The 16931-nt window shown below is 48.3% G+C and overlaps 1 protein-coding gene across 2 annotated transcripts; it reads left to right on the top strand.

Moving 5' to 3' along the window:
• The first annotated feature begins 3489 nt into the window (after window positions 1–3489).
• LOC102386173 (beta-lactoglobulin-like) lies at window positions 3490–15953 on the top strand. Of its 2 annotated transcripts, XM_006022698.1 has the most exons (7): window positions 3490–3625; window positions 4142–4281; window positions 5328–5398; window positions 10232–10345; window positions 12581–12682; window positions 13268–13293; window positions 15816–15953. In XM_006022698.1, exons 1-6 carry the CDS (start codon window positions 3530–3532, stop codon window positions 13291–13293), a joined length of 549 nt encoding a protein of 182 aa, XP_006022760.1. In that variant the 5' UTR covers window positions 3490–3529; the 3' UTR covers window positions 15816–15953. The 2 variants fall into 2 exon arrangements, with proteins under 2 accessions (XP_006022760.1, XP_006022761.1); XM_006022699.1 differs by lacking the exon at window positions 12581–12682.
• The last annotated feature ends 978 nt before the right edge of the window (window positions 15954–16931 follow it).

The raw sequence follows: 16931 nt of genomic DNA on the forward strand, positions 1-16931 counted from the left end.
CACTTACCTTTTTGTGGGTCCAACATCCTCAACCATTTGTTCTGTGAGGTACCCCCTTTGCTGAAGCTGTCCTACAGCTCACATGCTTACATCAATGAAGGCATGCAGTACACTATGGCAGGGCTAATAGCAATGGGGTCTTTTCTTCTCACCATGGTATCATATGTCCGCATCATCTGGGCCATCAAGAAGAATCAAACAAGGAAGCACAAAGCCTTCACTACTTGCACCTCTCACCTCACTGTGGTGTCTCTGTTCTTTGGGGCAGGGGCAATCACATATTTAGTGCCTCACTCCCAGCCACTACAAGGAGAGAAATAAGCTTCTTGCCCTCCTCTATGCTGTTGTCACCCCCATGCTCAATCCTATCATTTACAGCTTAAGAAACATGGAGGTAAAAGAGGCAATCAGGAAAGTGCTGGGGAAAGTAGTGGGGATGTCAAGGGTCTAAGACCCTGCTCACTCATACCCATTTTAAGCCAAAATAAATCTGTTAATGCCACTGGAACTGCTGATGATTTACCCCAGTGAAAATGAAAAGAAATCAGGCCTGTCTACCACTGCTGTACTCCACTTCTATGCTACTGTGACATCGCTGATGTCAATGGAGGGCCATGGGTGCAAAATCTGTGTAAAATAGCGTTGAATCAGGCTCATTAACTGCTAAGTGACTCCCAAAGGCAGTACTTCTCAACCCTTTTAGACTCAAGACACCCCTTGGATAATTCCAGTTCATAGTTTTTCACTCATTTTTTTACTACAGAAAAATAATAGAGTAATTCTTCTCTTGTAGTGAACTCATGAAGACCTCAACAGGTCAGAATGTTTTTAATACTATGGATCCCTAGTCGAAATCCCAGGGTTTATCATGTGAATCATATTTGCACACCTCACAGTGCTAACATTGTGAGGCACCCCAGGGCACCCTTGACAGCATCTCAAGGCATCTTGGGTGCTGTATCACCCTGGTTACCAGTCACAGCCCTAAGGGTCTGTCTGTGCTGCAGCCAAGGGTATGACTGCAGCTTGTGTAGGTATCTGAGCTAGCTCTAGACTCCCTGGGAGTGCAGTAGCAGTATCCATGTAGTGTCACCAGCGCAGAGCTCAGCACAGCCCATCTGCACCTGCATGCTTTGCAGCCCAGACTGAGCTCTGCTCTGCTGTGGCTGTGATGCTATCATCAAGTAGAGGTACCTTAAGGGTAGCATTTCAGGACACTGCATTTGTTGTTTTCCAGGCATTTAAGAGCCAACATGCTCAGCGTACAAGTAGAAAGACCTTGTCTCTGCTGGTCTGGTTAATGCACCTGACAGCTAACCTGGGGTCTTGCGCAGTGATGAAGGCATCTGGCTACAGATGGCCTTCACCATCCGTAACAAGGAGCTGAGGTGGAACCATGCCTTCCCCCACGACACCTGCACAACCCTAGTTGCGTGCACCAGGGCCTGCCGACTGGAACCGTCACAGTGCTATTGATGAGGGAGAAGCAGAAGTAGGCGCCAGCACTGAGCTCTTGGCTCACTGCATTAGTGTCACCAAAGTGAGCATCTATCTGTGAGCATCCAGAGAGCAAGGCAGGGGGAAACCTGCAAAGGAAAGTAAAAGGAGAGGCAGCGCAGTGTGGTAGGATGAGCTCTGGGCTGGGAATCAGGACTGCAGGGTTTTAATCCTGGCTCTGCTCTTAGGCTATGGTGTGATCATGATCAACTATGATCTCTCCTATGCCTCAGGTTTCCCACCTCTGACACGGTGAGAGTGGTGATGATCTTGATGGTGATGCACTGAATAAAAATGAAGGGATTGTTCCTGTAAGGAAGAAAGGAAGTGATTGGAGGATGGGAACACCGTGCAGGCTGCTTTCACCACACTCACTTCTGCATGTCCTGGAAATGTGATAAACGAGCATGTGAAATCTGCACTATGGCACAAAGGGGATGTACATTGGTGTGTGCATGTATGTTGTCTTAAGGCCTTGAAACATCCTTCTTTTGTGTGTGTTAAATATTAATAGGACCAGACCTATAGCCAAGCCAAGGGCCAGGGCATCAATACTGCTGTAAAAAATGAGATAATTCCTTTCACTCTGAACTCCTTCTGTCATCTGTGTTTGTATCGGGAGCCAGACAGCTGGGTTTCTGGGTTCCAAAAAAACCCCTTATAAATTAAAGTATGCACCTGTAATACAGGCATACTGTGAACAGTACAGAACATGTGCATATGCACAACAGACACTCTCAGAGCACAGAGAGGGGCCCCAGTGAAAGCCTCAGAGGGTTGATCACCTCAGTGGGCTATGAGGAGTCTAGCAAAATGCAATGGCTGGGAAGATGAAACCTCAGAAGAGTGCAGGAAACCCTCTCTTAACTGTTAAGGAGCTTTCTCTGCATCCTCTCCCCTTGCAACTGCACTATCCAAAAGTGCCAAATCTGCATTGTTTGCCACCGCAATGTCCACTTTAAAGCCTGGGCTCCTCAGTGGCGGGTACCCAATAGCACATAGGTTCCTCAAGCAGAGTCTTGCCAGAGACATACTCCTTCCCCTGTCTTGGTTCAGCTCTTGTACAAAGCATCATCTCGTTTTCTGCCCAGGCTTGTTTTAGATTAACCAAGTGACAAGGCTTCTCAGACACCCCTAGGTAATACTTGTTCACTAGTAACTCCAGGTGACTGACTGAGAAGTATGTCCAGTTAAACGATTGGATTTTCACCCTTTTTGGAGAAAACACACAGCCAGCTGGCCTACAGCTGTGTAGGCCCATCCACCTATTCACTGCTATCCATAGTCATGGTGATCTTTCTCCCCACTGATCACCAGAAGTCCCTTCTTTACAAGATCATTGGGCCAGAGAAGATAAGACAGACAAATCTGATGTTAATCTCTACCAACTAGGAGGCTTAACACTATGCCAGCACCTCCCACCCAGGAGCAGCAGTTATACATAAGACCAATAGAAAGAAGTAGTTCCTTTCCCACCATCTCTGACACTTCATGGAAATTTCATTTTCTTTCCCGGACCTATTATGGGAGCTGCATGAACCTGGGAAAAAAGTGTTGAGCATTTTATTTTTAAAATACAGAATCCATCAAACAAATTATCCAACAAGTGGTATTAGATTCTCCTTCAGCCATGGATAATTCTTCAACTCCACATAGCTCTACTTGTGGTGACCCAGGACTTTTGGGAAAAGCCATTTAGATTAGAGTCTGATTGTCCAGCAAGGCTGAAGCCAACTGTAAATCCCACCCCCACTGCCATCTCGCAGGATCTGAAGAAACTGTTCTTATATGGGCCCCAGTGGGAACACTCTGTTCACAGCAGTCTAGGGTTTTAGGAAGTTAGAATATCTGGTGAGACCAAAAGTTTTATTAACTCTGCAGTTGCACAACCTATCATGTAAATGAGCAGGGGGTGGATTTGCCCTGCTTCCTGCTGGGACCCAGAGATATATAGTCAGGAGCTGGTACATTCCTTTGATCTGTCATCAAAGTCTCAGCTGGGACAAAGGGATAAGAGAAGTGAGGTGTGAAGATGAAGGCTATGCTGCTGGTCCTGGGGTCAGTTCTGTTGTGCATGCTTCAGACACAGGCTGCCATCCCAAAGCAACAAAACTTGAACATAAGAAAGGTAACATCATTCAAAGAGATCATCTGGAGAGGGTGGAGGAGGAGGGATTGTAATGCTCAGGCGTGAATAAGACAACAGGAACAATGGTAAGATGGATCTCACCACAGCATTTTTTGGATGAGACATATTTATGCACAAGAGCTAGGACTTTGCAAGGCATCTAAGGAAATAAAGAGCCCAATTACCATAGTACTTCAAGTCCAGCTCCCTTAAATGCTTTAGTTCACTGCCATGGTTTTAACAATGTCCCTTAGATGTATGTGGTAAAGGTTTGAAGGAACATCATTGAGACAGTCCGGGGGGCTGCAGAATTTTTGGATTTGTTCTGAATGAATGGAGTTTACTCTGAGCCTTTTGTAGCTAAATATTAGGGACAGATACCTCCTGTGTCTTGGGAAAGGCTGTTTTTAACCCCACACACTGCACAAACTCAGAGGGAGATATGGTAGGGAGGACGTGGTAGGAATCTTCTGAACATCAGATCACATTCCTAGCTAATCAGTGGATTCTCTCTAGGTTGCTGGGCTGTGGTATACCTCTACCATGGCTTCAGTTTCCCACAATTTTAGGAATGATAATAGAGGCAAAAAGATATGGATAAACTTCCTACAGCCCAGAAGAAGTGGTAACTTGGTCCTCAGAACGTTGACTGAAAAGTAAGTGATGCTCCCGTTCTCCACAGCTTCCATTTCAGATCGCTTCTTTGTGTCTTTTGCTTTTTAACCAGAAAACCTTATATGAAAACGAAACACAGCAGAGTCTATTTTTCTTAACTCCAAACCTGAAACCATACTTGACTTGTTTCTCAGTTGCCATCAGTTGCTAGCACAGCTCTGTTAGCTTGTCAGGATGGGGAACTACTTGCTCCAAACAGTGGCTGAGAGCTGTGCTCCAAACTCTTTCCTGAACTGATGATCAGAAACAGACCTTAAAAACCGTTTTAGGACCTGGGACATATAGCGTGAACATGGCTTTAAGGAGGTGATATGGGACCTCTTTTATTAGTGCTCTAAAACCAAATTGGACGCAACATAGAATAGGAGGTAAGAAGCTTGGATTCCAGGTCTTGCTCTGATGCTGGCTCTGTCTGTAGTGTTGGTGAAATCTCTTAACTATTTTGGGGATAACCTTTATTTATAGTCACCAGTTCGCATGCTTGAAGTGAGGCTGGGAAGGGAAGGCAGGCTTAGTGTAAGCTACCTCTTAGGAGAGAGAATTCCTATGAACTCACAGATTTATTTTAAATTCCAAGATTCAAAGGGACTGGAAAGCCCAGACCAGAGAATTCCACCCAGTTCTCCCAGTCCTGTGCCCAGTAACTTGTGCTTGACTAAAGCAGACATTCTAGCAAGGCAGCCAGTCTTGACCTGAAGACATAAGAGATGGAAAACTCATGCTTTCCCTTGGCTGTTTGTTCCAATGGTTAATTGCTCCTGATGTTAAAAGCTTGTGCTATATTATTAATTCAGATTTGTCTGGCTTCAGCTCCCAATGTTGGTTCTTATTGTGCTTTTTCCAAGAGCTTGAAAAGCCTGTTATTTTCTTCATGTGAAAGGACTGAACTGTAATCAAGGCTTGTGGTACTCTTCTTGCTGAACACTTTGAGATGTAATGAAGCTGTGTCAGACGATCAAAGGGTGTGGGGGAAACCGGGGGTCACACTGTATTAGCCAGAATCTGATTGTCTTTAATCACTGTCCAGAGGTTCTAGATGTGAAGAAGACGCCATCGTCTTAGAAAAAACTGAGGATCCAGCTCTTTTCAGAATCTCCAGTAAGTATATGTGATCGTAGCCAGCTCACTGCACTCATCAAAAGGGCCAGAAGAGACTGGCATTTCATTAGCTTTAAACAGCATTACCCACTAATTATCTACCTCTTTTCAGATTGGTTAAGACAGTCTCCAGCCTAATTACTACATGTGTCCCTGCACAGGAAACCATTTTGCATAAATATTGAACTGGGCTGTTGTCTACAATGCAGGTTGGTGGGTTGATGCTTTGGCACTGATTAACCTGCAGGATGGAAAGCCAGGGAGATGCTGATTTCAAACAGGTCCCCAGCTTAGGGCAAACAAGAGCTAGAGCTGGCTTTGGAACCATTTTCTTTGATGTTCTATATGGGAGCTCTGGTGAGTCCCAAGATGAGGCTGGGAACCAGGTGAGGGGAAAGCTTTGGGGTGAAGAAGAGGACTTACAGATCCCTAAGGGTTTAAAAGTCATATATTGAGACAGAGCCTTTTGTTTTTTGTTTTGGGGTTTGTTTTTTTTTGGTTTGTTTTCTTTTTTTGAGAGTGAAGGTGAACTGGGACTCAGGGTTAGGTGTTGCAGATAAAATAGTCCTGTGTCTGTCACTCGGAGATAAGTGTGCCTGTGGGCATTATGCTGTTTTAAAATCTCTGTGAAATATTTATTCTTATGGATATGTAAGCAGTACTGTACCTCTAATAGAATAGCCTTGGATTGCTGAATTCCACTGGTCATGGGCTCCCAGAGGGAAGTACTGCAGGTACCCAAATGTAGTCAGACTCGCAGAGTAAAATGAGTTGCTAGGCGAAAGGCTGTAACTCAAATCCTGTTCAGAGAGTGGGAGAACTGAAGGAACTTCACACTGAAGATGGGGAAGGTACGGGGGGTGCCCCTTGAAAAGACGGTGGAGAGGACAGAGGTACAGCTAGTTCTAAAGCTATGACTCGGGGAGAGAATATCCAGTGTGGGATGCAATGTAGAGCCACATCCCAGCAGGATTGCTGGGAAGAGATGGGATCCATCTGACGAAGAGAGGGAAGAGCGAGAGCAAGCAGGAGGGGGCAACAGGGGAAGTGTTCTCATACTTCCTGAGAAATCAGGGCAATCGACTACTTACCTCAGGTCTCCGTACACAAATGCATGGAGTTATGACACTATGACGTGATTGGAATAACAGAGACTTGGTGGGAGCTTGCAGGACTGAAGCACTGTCATGAATGGGTACAAACTGTTCAGGCAGGGGAGAACAGGAGGAGGAGTTGTACTTCATGTAAAAGAGCTGTATGATTGCTCAGAGCTCCAGTATGAAGCTGGAGACAGGCCTGTTGGGTGTCTCTGGGTTAGGGTCAGAGAGGAGAGCAACAAGGGTGATATTGTGGTGAGGGTCTGCTATAGACCACCAGGCCAGGAGAAAGTGGTGGGTAAGGCTTTCTTCAAACTGCTAGCATAAGCTTCCCAACCATTGGCCCGATCATGGTTCTCATGGGGGACCTTCAATCACCCTGTCATCTTCTGGGAGGGTAATACACCAGTGCGCAGGCAATCCAGGAAGATTTTGGAGAGTACTGGGGACCACTTCCTGGTGCAAGTGCTGGAACGACCAACTAGGGGCCATGCTCTTCTTGACCTGCTGCTTACAAACAGGGATGAATTGGTGGGGGAAGTAGCAGCGGATGGCAACTTGGGCAGCAGTGCTCACAAGATGATTGAGTTCAGGATCCCAAGGAAAGGGAGGATGGAGAGCAGCAGAGTAAGGACACTGGACTTCAGAAAAGCAGACTTTGAGTCACTTGGGGGAACTTGTGGGCAGGATCCCCTGGGACAGGGGCGACATGTAAGGGGTGCACATGGGTGCACATGGGTGCACATGCACCCCCTGAGTGTGGCAATGCACCCCCTGCAAAAAGGTTGGCGGTGCCTGTGGGTGGTCGCCACTCATCGCCCTGCCGCTGACACCATCGGCGGCATCTGCGAGTGGTCCGTGATTCCCACTGGCCACTGGTGATGCTGCCGGTGGTGGCTGTGGGTGGTTACCGACCCTTGGTCAGCGCTTGCCACCCCTCCCACCCCTCCCTGCTGATAGTGCTGGTGGCAGCTGCAGGAGCTCCCCTGCTTACTGCTGCTGTGCTCCCGCCACTGCTGCCCTTGCACTCCCGCTGCTGCCATGCCCCCCCTTCCCCAGCTGCCAGGGGCATGCACTGTTCGTGCTCTGGGAAGCCAGTCTGAGTGGGAGATGAGTCCAGGAGAGCTGGCTATACTTGAAAGAAGCCTTACTGAGAGTGCAGGAACAAACGATCCTGATGAGCAGGAAAACTAGCAGGTATGGCAGAAAACCAGCAGGGAACTCTTCAGTAAACTAAATCACAAAAAGGAAGTTTATAAGAAGTGGAAACTAGAAGAAATAGCTAGGGAAGAATATAAGGGCACTGCATGGGCATGCAGGGATTTAAATCAGGAAGGTCAAAGCACAATTGGAGTTGCAGCTAGCAAGGGATGTGAAGGGGAACAAAAAGGTTTTCTACAAGTATGTCAGTAGCAAGAGGAGGATCAGGGAAAGTGTGGGTTTCTCACTGAATGAGAAGGCAAGCTTGTGACAGGATGCAGAAAAGGCTGAAGTATTCAATGCCTTTTTTGCCTCCGTCTTCACAGGCAAGATCAGCTCCCAGACTATTGCACCAGGCAGCACAGTTTGGAGAGGAGATGAGCAGCGCTCAGTGGTGAAAGAACAGGTTTGGAACTACTTAGCAAAGCTGAATGTATGAGTCCATGGGGCTGGATGGGATGCACCTGAGGGTGCTGAGGGAGTTGCCTGATGTGATTGCAGAGCCACTGGCCATCATCTTCGAAAACTCATGGCTATCAGGAGAGGTCCCGGATGATTGGAAAAGGGCAAACATAGTGCCCATATTTAAGAAAAGGAAAAAGGAGGATTCAGGGAACCACAGACTAGTCAGCCTCACCTCAGTCCCTGGAAAAATCAAGGAGCAGATCCTCAAGGAATCCATTTGTAAGTACTTGGAAAAGGTGACTAGGAACAGTCAGCATAGAGTTACCAAGGGCAAGTCATGCCTGACCCACCTGATTGCCTTCTATGATGAGGTGACTGGCTCTGTAGATGCGGGGAGACCAGTGGATGTGGTGTACCTTGATTTTTTAGCAAGGCTTTTGATACGGTTTCCCACAACTTTCTTGCAGGCAAGCTAAGGAAGTACAGGCTGGATGAATGGACTGTAAGGTGGATAGAAAACTGGCTGAAGCATCAGGCTCGGAGAGTAGTAGTCAATGGCTTGATGTCTAGTTGGCAGCCGGTATCTAGTGGAGTGCCCCAGGGGTCAGTCCTGGGGCCAGTTTTGTTTTAATGTCTTCATCAATGACCTGGAAGAAGGGATGGAGTGCACCCTCAGCAAGTTTCCAGATGACACCAATCTGGAGGAAGTAGTAGATACACTGGAGGGTAGGGCTAGGATTCAGAGTGACCTAGACAAATTGGAGGACTGGGCCCAAAGGTATCTCATGAGGTTCAACAAGGACGACTGCAAAGTCCTGCACTTAGGATGGAACAATCCCATGCACTGTTACAGCCTGGGGGCTGACTGGCTGGGCAGCAGCTCTGCAGAAAAGGACCTGGGGGTTACAGTGAACGATAAACTGACTATGAGTCAGCAGTGTGTCCTTATTGCCAAGAAGACTAATGGCATACAGGGCTGCATTGGTAGGTGTGTTACCAGTAGGTCAAGGGAAGTAATTATTCCCATCTATTCAGCACTGGTGAGGCCACATCTGGAGTACTGTGTTCAGTTTTGCCTCCCTCCTGCCCCCCGACAGAAAGGATGTGGACAAATTGAAGAGAGTCCAGTGGAGGGTGACATATGGGGGTGGGGTTGGGGGGACATGATTTAGGAGGAAAGACTGGGGGAACTGGGCTTAGTCTAGGGAAGAAGAGACTTAATGGCAGCCTTCAACTACCTGAAAGAGGGTTCAAAAGAGGATGGAGCTTGACTGTTTTCAGTGCTGGCAGATGACAGAACAAGGAGCAACAGTCTCAAGTTGCAGCCAGGGAAGTTTAGGTTAGATATTAGGAATAATTTTCTCACTAGGAGAGTAGCAAAACACTGGTTGCCCCGAGAGGTGGTGGAAGCTCCATCCTTGGAGGTTTTTAAGACCCGGATAAACAAAGCTTTGGCAGGGATGATCTAGTTGGGGTTTTGAGCAGGGGGTTGGACTAGATGACCTCCTGAAGTCTCTTCCAACCGTCATTTTCTATTATTTTATCACCAGTCAGTGTCCTGCTTCCAGGACTTTCCTCGTGGCAAAGGATGTACTAAGGTAGCGCGTGACTTTTGCTACTGGTGAATACGGAGGAAGAGAAGAGACCTACATAAAACATTTCAAAGCATCCCAGTATCCCAGTCTCTTGCTACTGTCACTTTACAACGTTACCAGTGGGAAGCTGGTAATGCTTCTGTTATTGCTGGAACATTGATTCCAGTTCTGCTGTGACAGCATCTATCCTATGTCGGGTCTCCAGTACCAAGAACAGAGTCAGCCTTATCCCTTCACTTGGGTTAGCAAAGTGCTGGTACTGAGAGTGGGAATGGCATACAATCACAGGAATGCTTGCCTGCAATCTTCAAAGCCAATTCTATGAGTTATCATTATAGCTTTGAAAATCTCAGCTCAGATGTTGGGGGGAAAAATGATTCCATGTGCCTAAACCTCCTGGCTGTTACAAAGAAATGAAGCACCCTTTCTGTTAGCAGGAAACAGAGACTTCCGTTCTATCCCCATTGCTTCCCACAAGATAAGGAGGGCATTGATGCTACGATTTTGGATGCAGCCTGATTTTTTTTTTTTTGCAGATAAACGTTCTAGTGAGTTCCATCTGGTAAAGACAAACTACAGAGGCTACCTGATTGTCTATGCACGCAATATCTACCCCTGGCAAAATGAGGTCCCCATACTGTTCCTTTACGGTAGGTCTTGGGAAGAACCACTTCCCTAGTATTCTGAATGAGGAAGCCAAAAGAGTATGAAAGGTAGCAGACAAGGAGATGATTGGGTCCAGCAGCCTACCAAGCCATTAGATGCTGCAGTCCAACCAAGGCAGAGTTAGTGCCTTCCCCTTGTTGCAGCTCTGAGCACCCATATCTAGTGCTAACTGGTCTCGCTAAGCAAGGACAATGATCCTTCATAGAATTCATATTATTTTACCTATTCGCAGTGGGAACTGGCTCATGATTCCTTTCTTCAATACTACCTACTACTACTTGGGCCAGCAGTATTTGAACGTGTGGTGGAAGCCTCGAGATCATCCCTTTGTATGGGAACAAGGCTCTAAACTTCTCAGTAGAGTCTGCATTTGATAGCTAATGCACCCTGCCAGGAATGGCATGTTGCACCTATCCTGGCATTCTGGCAAATGCTGCAGTATGACCCTGTGATCTAAAAGCAAATGCAGTGCTTCAGGCATCCCAGAATTTATCTTGCTACAGCTGGACAATCCCACAGAATAATTTGAGATAAGAAGACAGCAGAAAGTGCTTTTGGAACCAACCTGAGATACGTACTCCAAACCAAGGGGTTAGTTATTAGGGCTGTGCGAAACAGCACCATTTCGTTTCGACTTCCATTTTGACGTTTCAACAGGACAGTGTTTTGTTTCGAGTTTTGTTTCGTTTTGAAACCACTATTCCGTTTCGTTTTGTCGAAGCTGTTTTGACGCTGTTTTGAGGTTTTGCCCATAGGCTATAATGGGGAACCACAAACCTGCCTATAACTTTGTCATTTCTTGCCTGATTCAGATGGAACTTACAGAGACAGTAGCTCCTTCTGAGGCCACAAAGTCTGCCAAGTTTCAAGGACATAGATGCAGGGGTGTCTGGGAAACTGTACCTCAAATTCTTGAAAGCAAAACTTGAGTTGCGTGTGTGTGTTAAGGCACAGGGGGGTGAAAACTGCAGGGCTGGTAGCCCCTGCTGAGGCCACGAAGCCTGCCATGTTTCAAGGAGATAGATGCCAGGGTTTCTGGGAAACTGCACCTCAGGCTGCTGACAAGCAAAACTCGTAACATGGGTGACAGAAAGCAGGCCACTTCAAACAATGCTGCCTTTTATGCTGCTTTTCCATCCCTCCCCCAGAGCACTGGGATTGGAAGGGACCTCAGGGAAGGACCACAGTCACTGGCCAGTTACACAGTCAATATGAGAGCAGTCCTTCCCCCCTTTTCCTTTTCCCTCTCCCTCTCCTTACTTTCTGTTTCCCTGCAGGCAAGCCCTGCTTGAGTTTCGAAACTCAAAACATTTCATTTCAAGGCCATTTCATGTCCTTGTTTCGTTTCAAGGCCATTTCGAAGCCCTTCGTTTTGTTTCACTCTTGAAGTGAGTTGAAACAGCGTCAAAACGACACAGCCAGTGAAATTTCACATGCCCCTAATAGTCATGGCATTAAACACAGCAAATGGGCCGTGCATGAAATAACTCCTTGTCTGCTGGCCGGATATTCAAGGTTGTGCTGCACTTGCAAGCATCAGACTGAAAACAGGGGCTGGGCCATATTCATTCTACTGTAGCTTGCTTAGGTCAGGGGTTTTCAACCTCTGGCCTACAGCCAGGGCCCATGGGGTCTGCAGGTCAGGAAGTTTGGCAGTAGGGAAGCAGTGATAAGTAATACTGCCACCCTCCCCAGCTGCCAAATTCAAAAACTCCAAGCTCTGCGTGGTGGATCAGGGCTGAGCTGTGCTCCCTCCCCTCTGTGGCGGGATTGCAGGTGGGCTGCACCCCATCACCCCAATGGGGCTAAATCAAGTCTCCTTCCCCCCCACCATCACAGGGCTGGGTTGGGGTTGCCCCTCCTCCAAACACATGCATGGCTGGATGGGGTCCTACCATGACCGCCCTGGGTGCTGGATCAAGATCACTGGCCAGATGTGGTCCATGGACAGACCAGGCACTGCCCAGTTGGCCTGCCAGCCAAAATGGTTGAGCGCCGCTGGCTTAGGTGATCACTCGTTATAGTATCCATCTGCCTGTTTCTTAATCTACATCCTCCACCTGCTGAGGGGGCATCCTTTTGCTTCTTTATATGCACATCCACTTGCTCACTTTTCCACCCATCCCCCTGAAAGGAAACCCTATTCTCCAGTGAACACCATTCTGTCTGGCAGGGCTACATAGATAAGCCAAGTGTAAACTCTCCTGTGTTGTCTGCAGGTAGATCAATATATACGAAGCTATGCACCATGACACTATACCGAAGCCTTGTTAGGTCACTGCAACTCTCCGAAGAGGGCCTCTTCAGGCTTCGCAAACCATGTAAGAACAGCCACCTGCTCCACCCTATGTCTCTGTGGGGTGGGCTGGCAGGATGAATGATCAGGCCATAAAATGCTAGAACAAGACCTGATGCAGGCTTAGACCCCAGCCACACCAAGTCAAAGCTGAAGATAACACAAGGCAAAAGTGGTTCAAGTCATCTTCCAAGGTCTCTTTTTCTTAGGACCAGCTTCCAGTACAAGTCAGCAAACATGGGAGTTTTTATTACCTATGGTGATGCCCTAGGGAGTGCCCTGCCCATAAGGGGCTGTCAGAGTGCCATGTGCTACATGCAGTCCCCCAACTCTCAGACAGTGGCCTATGCAGCAGATAGTGGTGGGCACAGCCCTAGTTATACTGGCTTTATGTCCACGCAGGATCCCTCTACTGTGGAAATCCTCAACAGCGTGGCTGTAAGCCTTCTTTGAGCTGCTTGAGCAGCCAAAGATGGGAGCAGGGGCCTCAGCCTTTTCTCTGGGTGGAGGTGTTCCCTTACTGTCCCCTCTGTATTTTCAATACAGATCAGAGTAAGCTTGAAGCAACCAGCCCCTTGTGTGGGACTCATCCCTTTTCTTTCTCTTACAGGGAAGTGCCTCAACACTGAAGATTAGGTGAGTTATACCTCCTGATGATAGAAAACTTTGGGCTGGACTCTGCACAGCTCAGTGGGGCTGTCTACTATATTCTGAGAGGCCTTCACATGGAGCACTGTGTTGGCATAACTGTGGGTCAGTAGTACCCTGGAACCTGTGTGGTTGTGGGCAAATGGGGTCGTGCTCATCTAAGAGTCCTAGAAAGGCAACTGTTCCTATTGGTGCAAAGGGGTAAAGAGGGAACAGTTGGAAAACACAATCAGAGCTGCCTTCTCTCCAGTAGAGAGAAGCAGCTCTCTCCTTCAACCCCATGGATATTTGGGCTACTAGAAATTGGTCGTAGCCCTCATAGCTCTGTGATAGGCTAGGAGTGCCACCACATGGTGACAAGAGGTAGCATCTGGTGTCTGCGTGGCTCCCTGTTGCTGAGAAGCTGCCAACCTTTCACTCCAGCTGGAAAACTTGGGGACTGTTTGGCAAGAAAGAAACGAATGTTGGACTTCTTAGGGGCAGAGTGGGCTGGTCCACTTTGCCTCTCTGTTGTGGGGAATATCAACTCAGGCTTTTCCTTTAAGTACCTTTATCAGCACTGAAGAAGAAAGGGCCAGGAAGAGACGGAGTTCCCCCTACTCTAGCATTTTCTCTCAAAAAGGAACATTTCCAGTATTGCTGCAGCCTCAAAACTAATTTTCAAGCCCAACCCCAAGTTCTGTTGTTCCTGCATCCTTGACTCTGTCCAACATTCATGTGTATCCCTTTGAACAACCCCCCCCCCCAAACACGCTTACCAGCACAACCTCCATTTGCAAAACTCCCCCTAGTTTACCTTCATCCTTGCCACCCTAGATAGATGAATGAACCAGGGAAAAGGACAACCTTGTACAGAGAAAGAAAGGGCAGAGTGTACAATGAAAAAGGGAATCTGCCACATGCTCCTATCTGCACATGCAGCACATCCCATGCTACACCCCCGTATGCCACCTGCAGCACAATCTGTTTTTACAGAAGATAATACATTTCTCATTCAGCTCAGACTGGTTGTGGGTAGTTACTGCTTTCTGCCTGACAGCATCCAGGACAGTGTGTTAGAATAAGTGAAGTCCTTCTTGATGGGATGCATCAAAAGTGAAGTGAAGGAGAAACTGTGCTTTCATTGCCAGGCCCCTGCTTTTGTGAAGTCTTACAAAGATCAAATCTTTCTCCAGCATGCAGCCATAAAATGAACTGGTCTGATGACTTGGACTCCGGGGCTGGGGAATTAAATGAAGCCTGGATCTACTTAGCCTCCACCACACATGACCAACACTATTGTCAAGACAGCATGTGGACAAGACCAATTCATGAGTGAAGGACAGGAGGAATAAGACAAGAGTGATGTCAGGGGACAGAGGAAAGTATTTCTTCAGAGTTCACAGGTGTATCAGGGGCCCCCAACTCCTGTTACTTGAAGGAAGAAAGAACAGCAATGCAGAGGGCAGGCTGGGGGATACAGCTTGCAGAAGGATGAGCTGCAGGGCTCTGGGCTGCTAATGAGGGGACGAAGAACCCCTGTTGCTGAGGCACAGCAAGTGCAGCTTGTAGGGAGACTAGCAGCAAAGGCAACAGGGGCAAGCAGCAGAAGCAAAGTGCAGGCAGCAGAAGTTAGGTTGCTGATTGAAATCATTAATAGTCCCTGGATCCTGTTGCAAGGGAGTCACAGGTTGGGTGACCAGAAAGGAGCCATATAAGCCTGACCCCAGCTCACAGGCTTAGTCAGGCCCAGATCCTCAGGAGGCGCTCTGCAGAGCAGAGGTCTGAGTGTAGCTTAAAGGAGGTCTGAGTGTAGCTTAAAGGACAGTAGGATGCTGTGGTGCAGTGCCAGTGAGGCACCTAAATTTTGGAGCAGGGGCTAGAGCAGTGAGGCAGGGCTGGAGGCCTAGTACAGAGTGATGGGAAGAGCAAGGAGATGGAGGCCAGCCAGAAAGAGCAACACCTTGCTCAGTGCAGAGACTGGGCCAGATGAAGGCAGCCCAGTGATGGGCAGGACAGAGGAGAGCACCCCAAGGCTCACTCTGGTTAAGTTTAATAACATCAAGGCATGGCAGATGAGAACAGGATGGGTACTGTGGGACTCCAGAGTGGAGAATGAGACTAGGGCAGCTATTTGGGGCACCATAGCTGCCTACAGAGGCAGGATCTTGCCAAAACAGGAATGATGCAGTCTCCTCTTGCAGAAGGTGCCTGCACTCATAACTGGTTCAGCTCAGCTCATTGTCAGAAGCTCCTGCAATCCTTCCTGACTCTAAGCTCTCATGAGGCAGCCTTGTGAGTACAGCCACACTTAGTGTGGTTTTTGAACGGCCAGGAGATCCCTTCTTATCCTGGCAAACAATGACCTTGCCTAGGGCGTGCAAACATTTGGTACCTCCCATCTTGACCATAGCAATACAATATACCTAACATTCCCCAAGGGGGCATTTCTTGTGCCTTACTGAATGCATCTCCCTTGATCTCCTCTATAACCTGCACTCCTCAATAACCTTCAACATATTCTTCCACAGGGAAAGAAGAACCCCCTCAGCTAGAGCTCCTCTCTTCCTCAGAGGTGCCAATGCTCTGGAAAGCCAGGCTGTGGCTTTGTGCTTCTTCCTCCTCCTCCTCCTCCTCCTCTTCTTCCCCAGCTGTTTACTCCTTCTTGCTGCCCCCTGGGTGTGGGCTCTGCAGTACCTGTTGCTTCACAAGGGAATCCTCCTCTTGCAGCTAAATAAATAAATGCAGAACCTGCCCCTGAGATCACTGTGTTTGTCTGGGAAGGAAGGGGAGGACCTGGAGATTTCAGATCCCAGAGACCTGGGAGAATACTCTACCCCAGGGCATGGGAGGCATATGTCAAGGTCATCTCTTCCCTGAAAATGGCTCTGAGCGAACTCCAGACCTACTACCAGAAAACGTAGTGCAGGGTGGAGAGGACGTGGCAAAAGCCACCTGGCACAGAGACATGTGGCACAAGACCCTCCAACTCCCCCTGAGCAGAGAAGGGGGCAGTGACAGCGAGGAAGAGGAAAGGACAAGTGGAACTGAGAAGTGTCAGCGACAGCAACAGCGGGTCCTCCAGCTGGAGTGACAGCAATATATAGAGGACTGGTGAACTGAGCATGTGACCCCGCAAGTGGGGTGGGGATGAAAGGGTTGCCTGGTCCGAGGGACCAGGAGGTGTTTGTGTGTGTAGTGCGCGATGCGGATATTGTAATGGGTTCGGGTGGCTAGCAGGCCTTTGTATGGGTTCGTGGGTATGGTTTTTGTAATGGGTGTGTGGCAGAAATGCCCCCATCGGTGCCCCTCTCCAGAGATCTGTCTCAGCCAGCCTGAGAGGCTGCTGTTGAATCTCTCACAGCGGGGATCTCGCTCCTTGTCTGCAGACAAAAGCCTGGCGCCTGGGAGGCGATGCTCTGGTCACCTGGGCAGGCGGGGGAAGACCCGGCCCTGCGCGCGGGCCCAGGTAGCCAGGGATGCCATGCAGATTGGCCGGTTTGTAGCCAGTATTGGCAGCTTCGGTTGGACCGGCTGCTGAGGTCAGGGAGGTTTTAAAAAGGCCTGGGCGAGGAAGAAGGGCAGCCATTATCCATGCGGTCATCCAGGTGAATCTGAACCTGGCTCTCTCCTCATCACCGCATGCT

The sequence above is a fragment of the Alligator sinensis genome, unplaced genomic scaffold (assembly GCF_000455745.1).
Source record: "Alligator sinensis unplaced genomic scaffold, ASM45574v1 scaffold235_1, whole genome shotgun sequence".
Taxonomy (NCBI): Eukaryota; Metazoa; Chordata; order Crocodylia; family Alligatoridae; genus Alligator; species Alligator sinensis.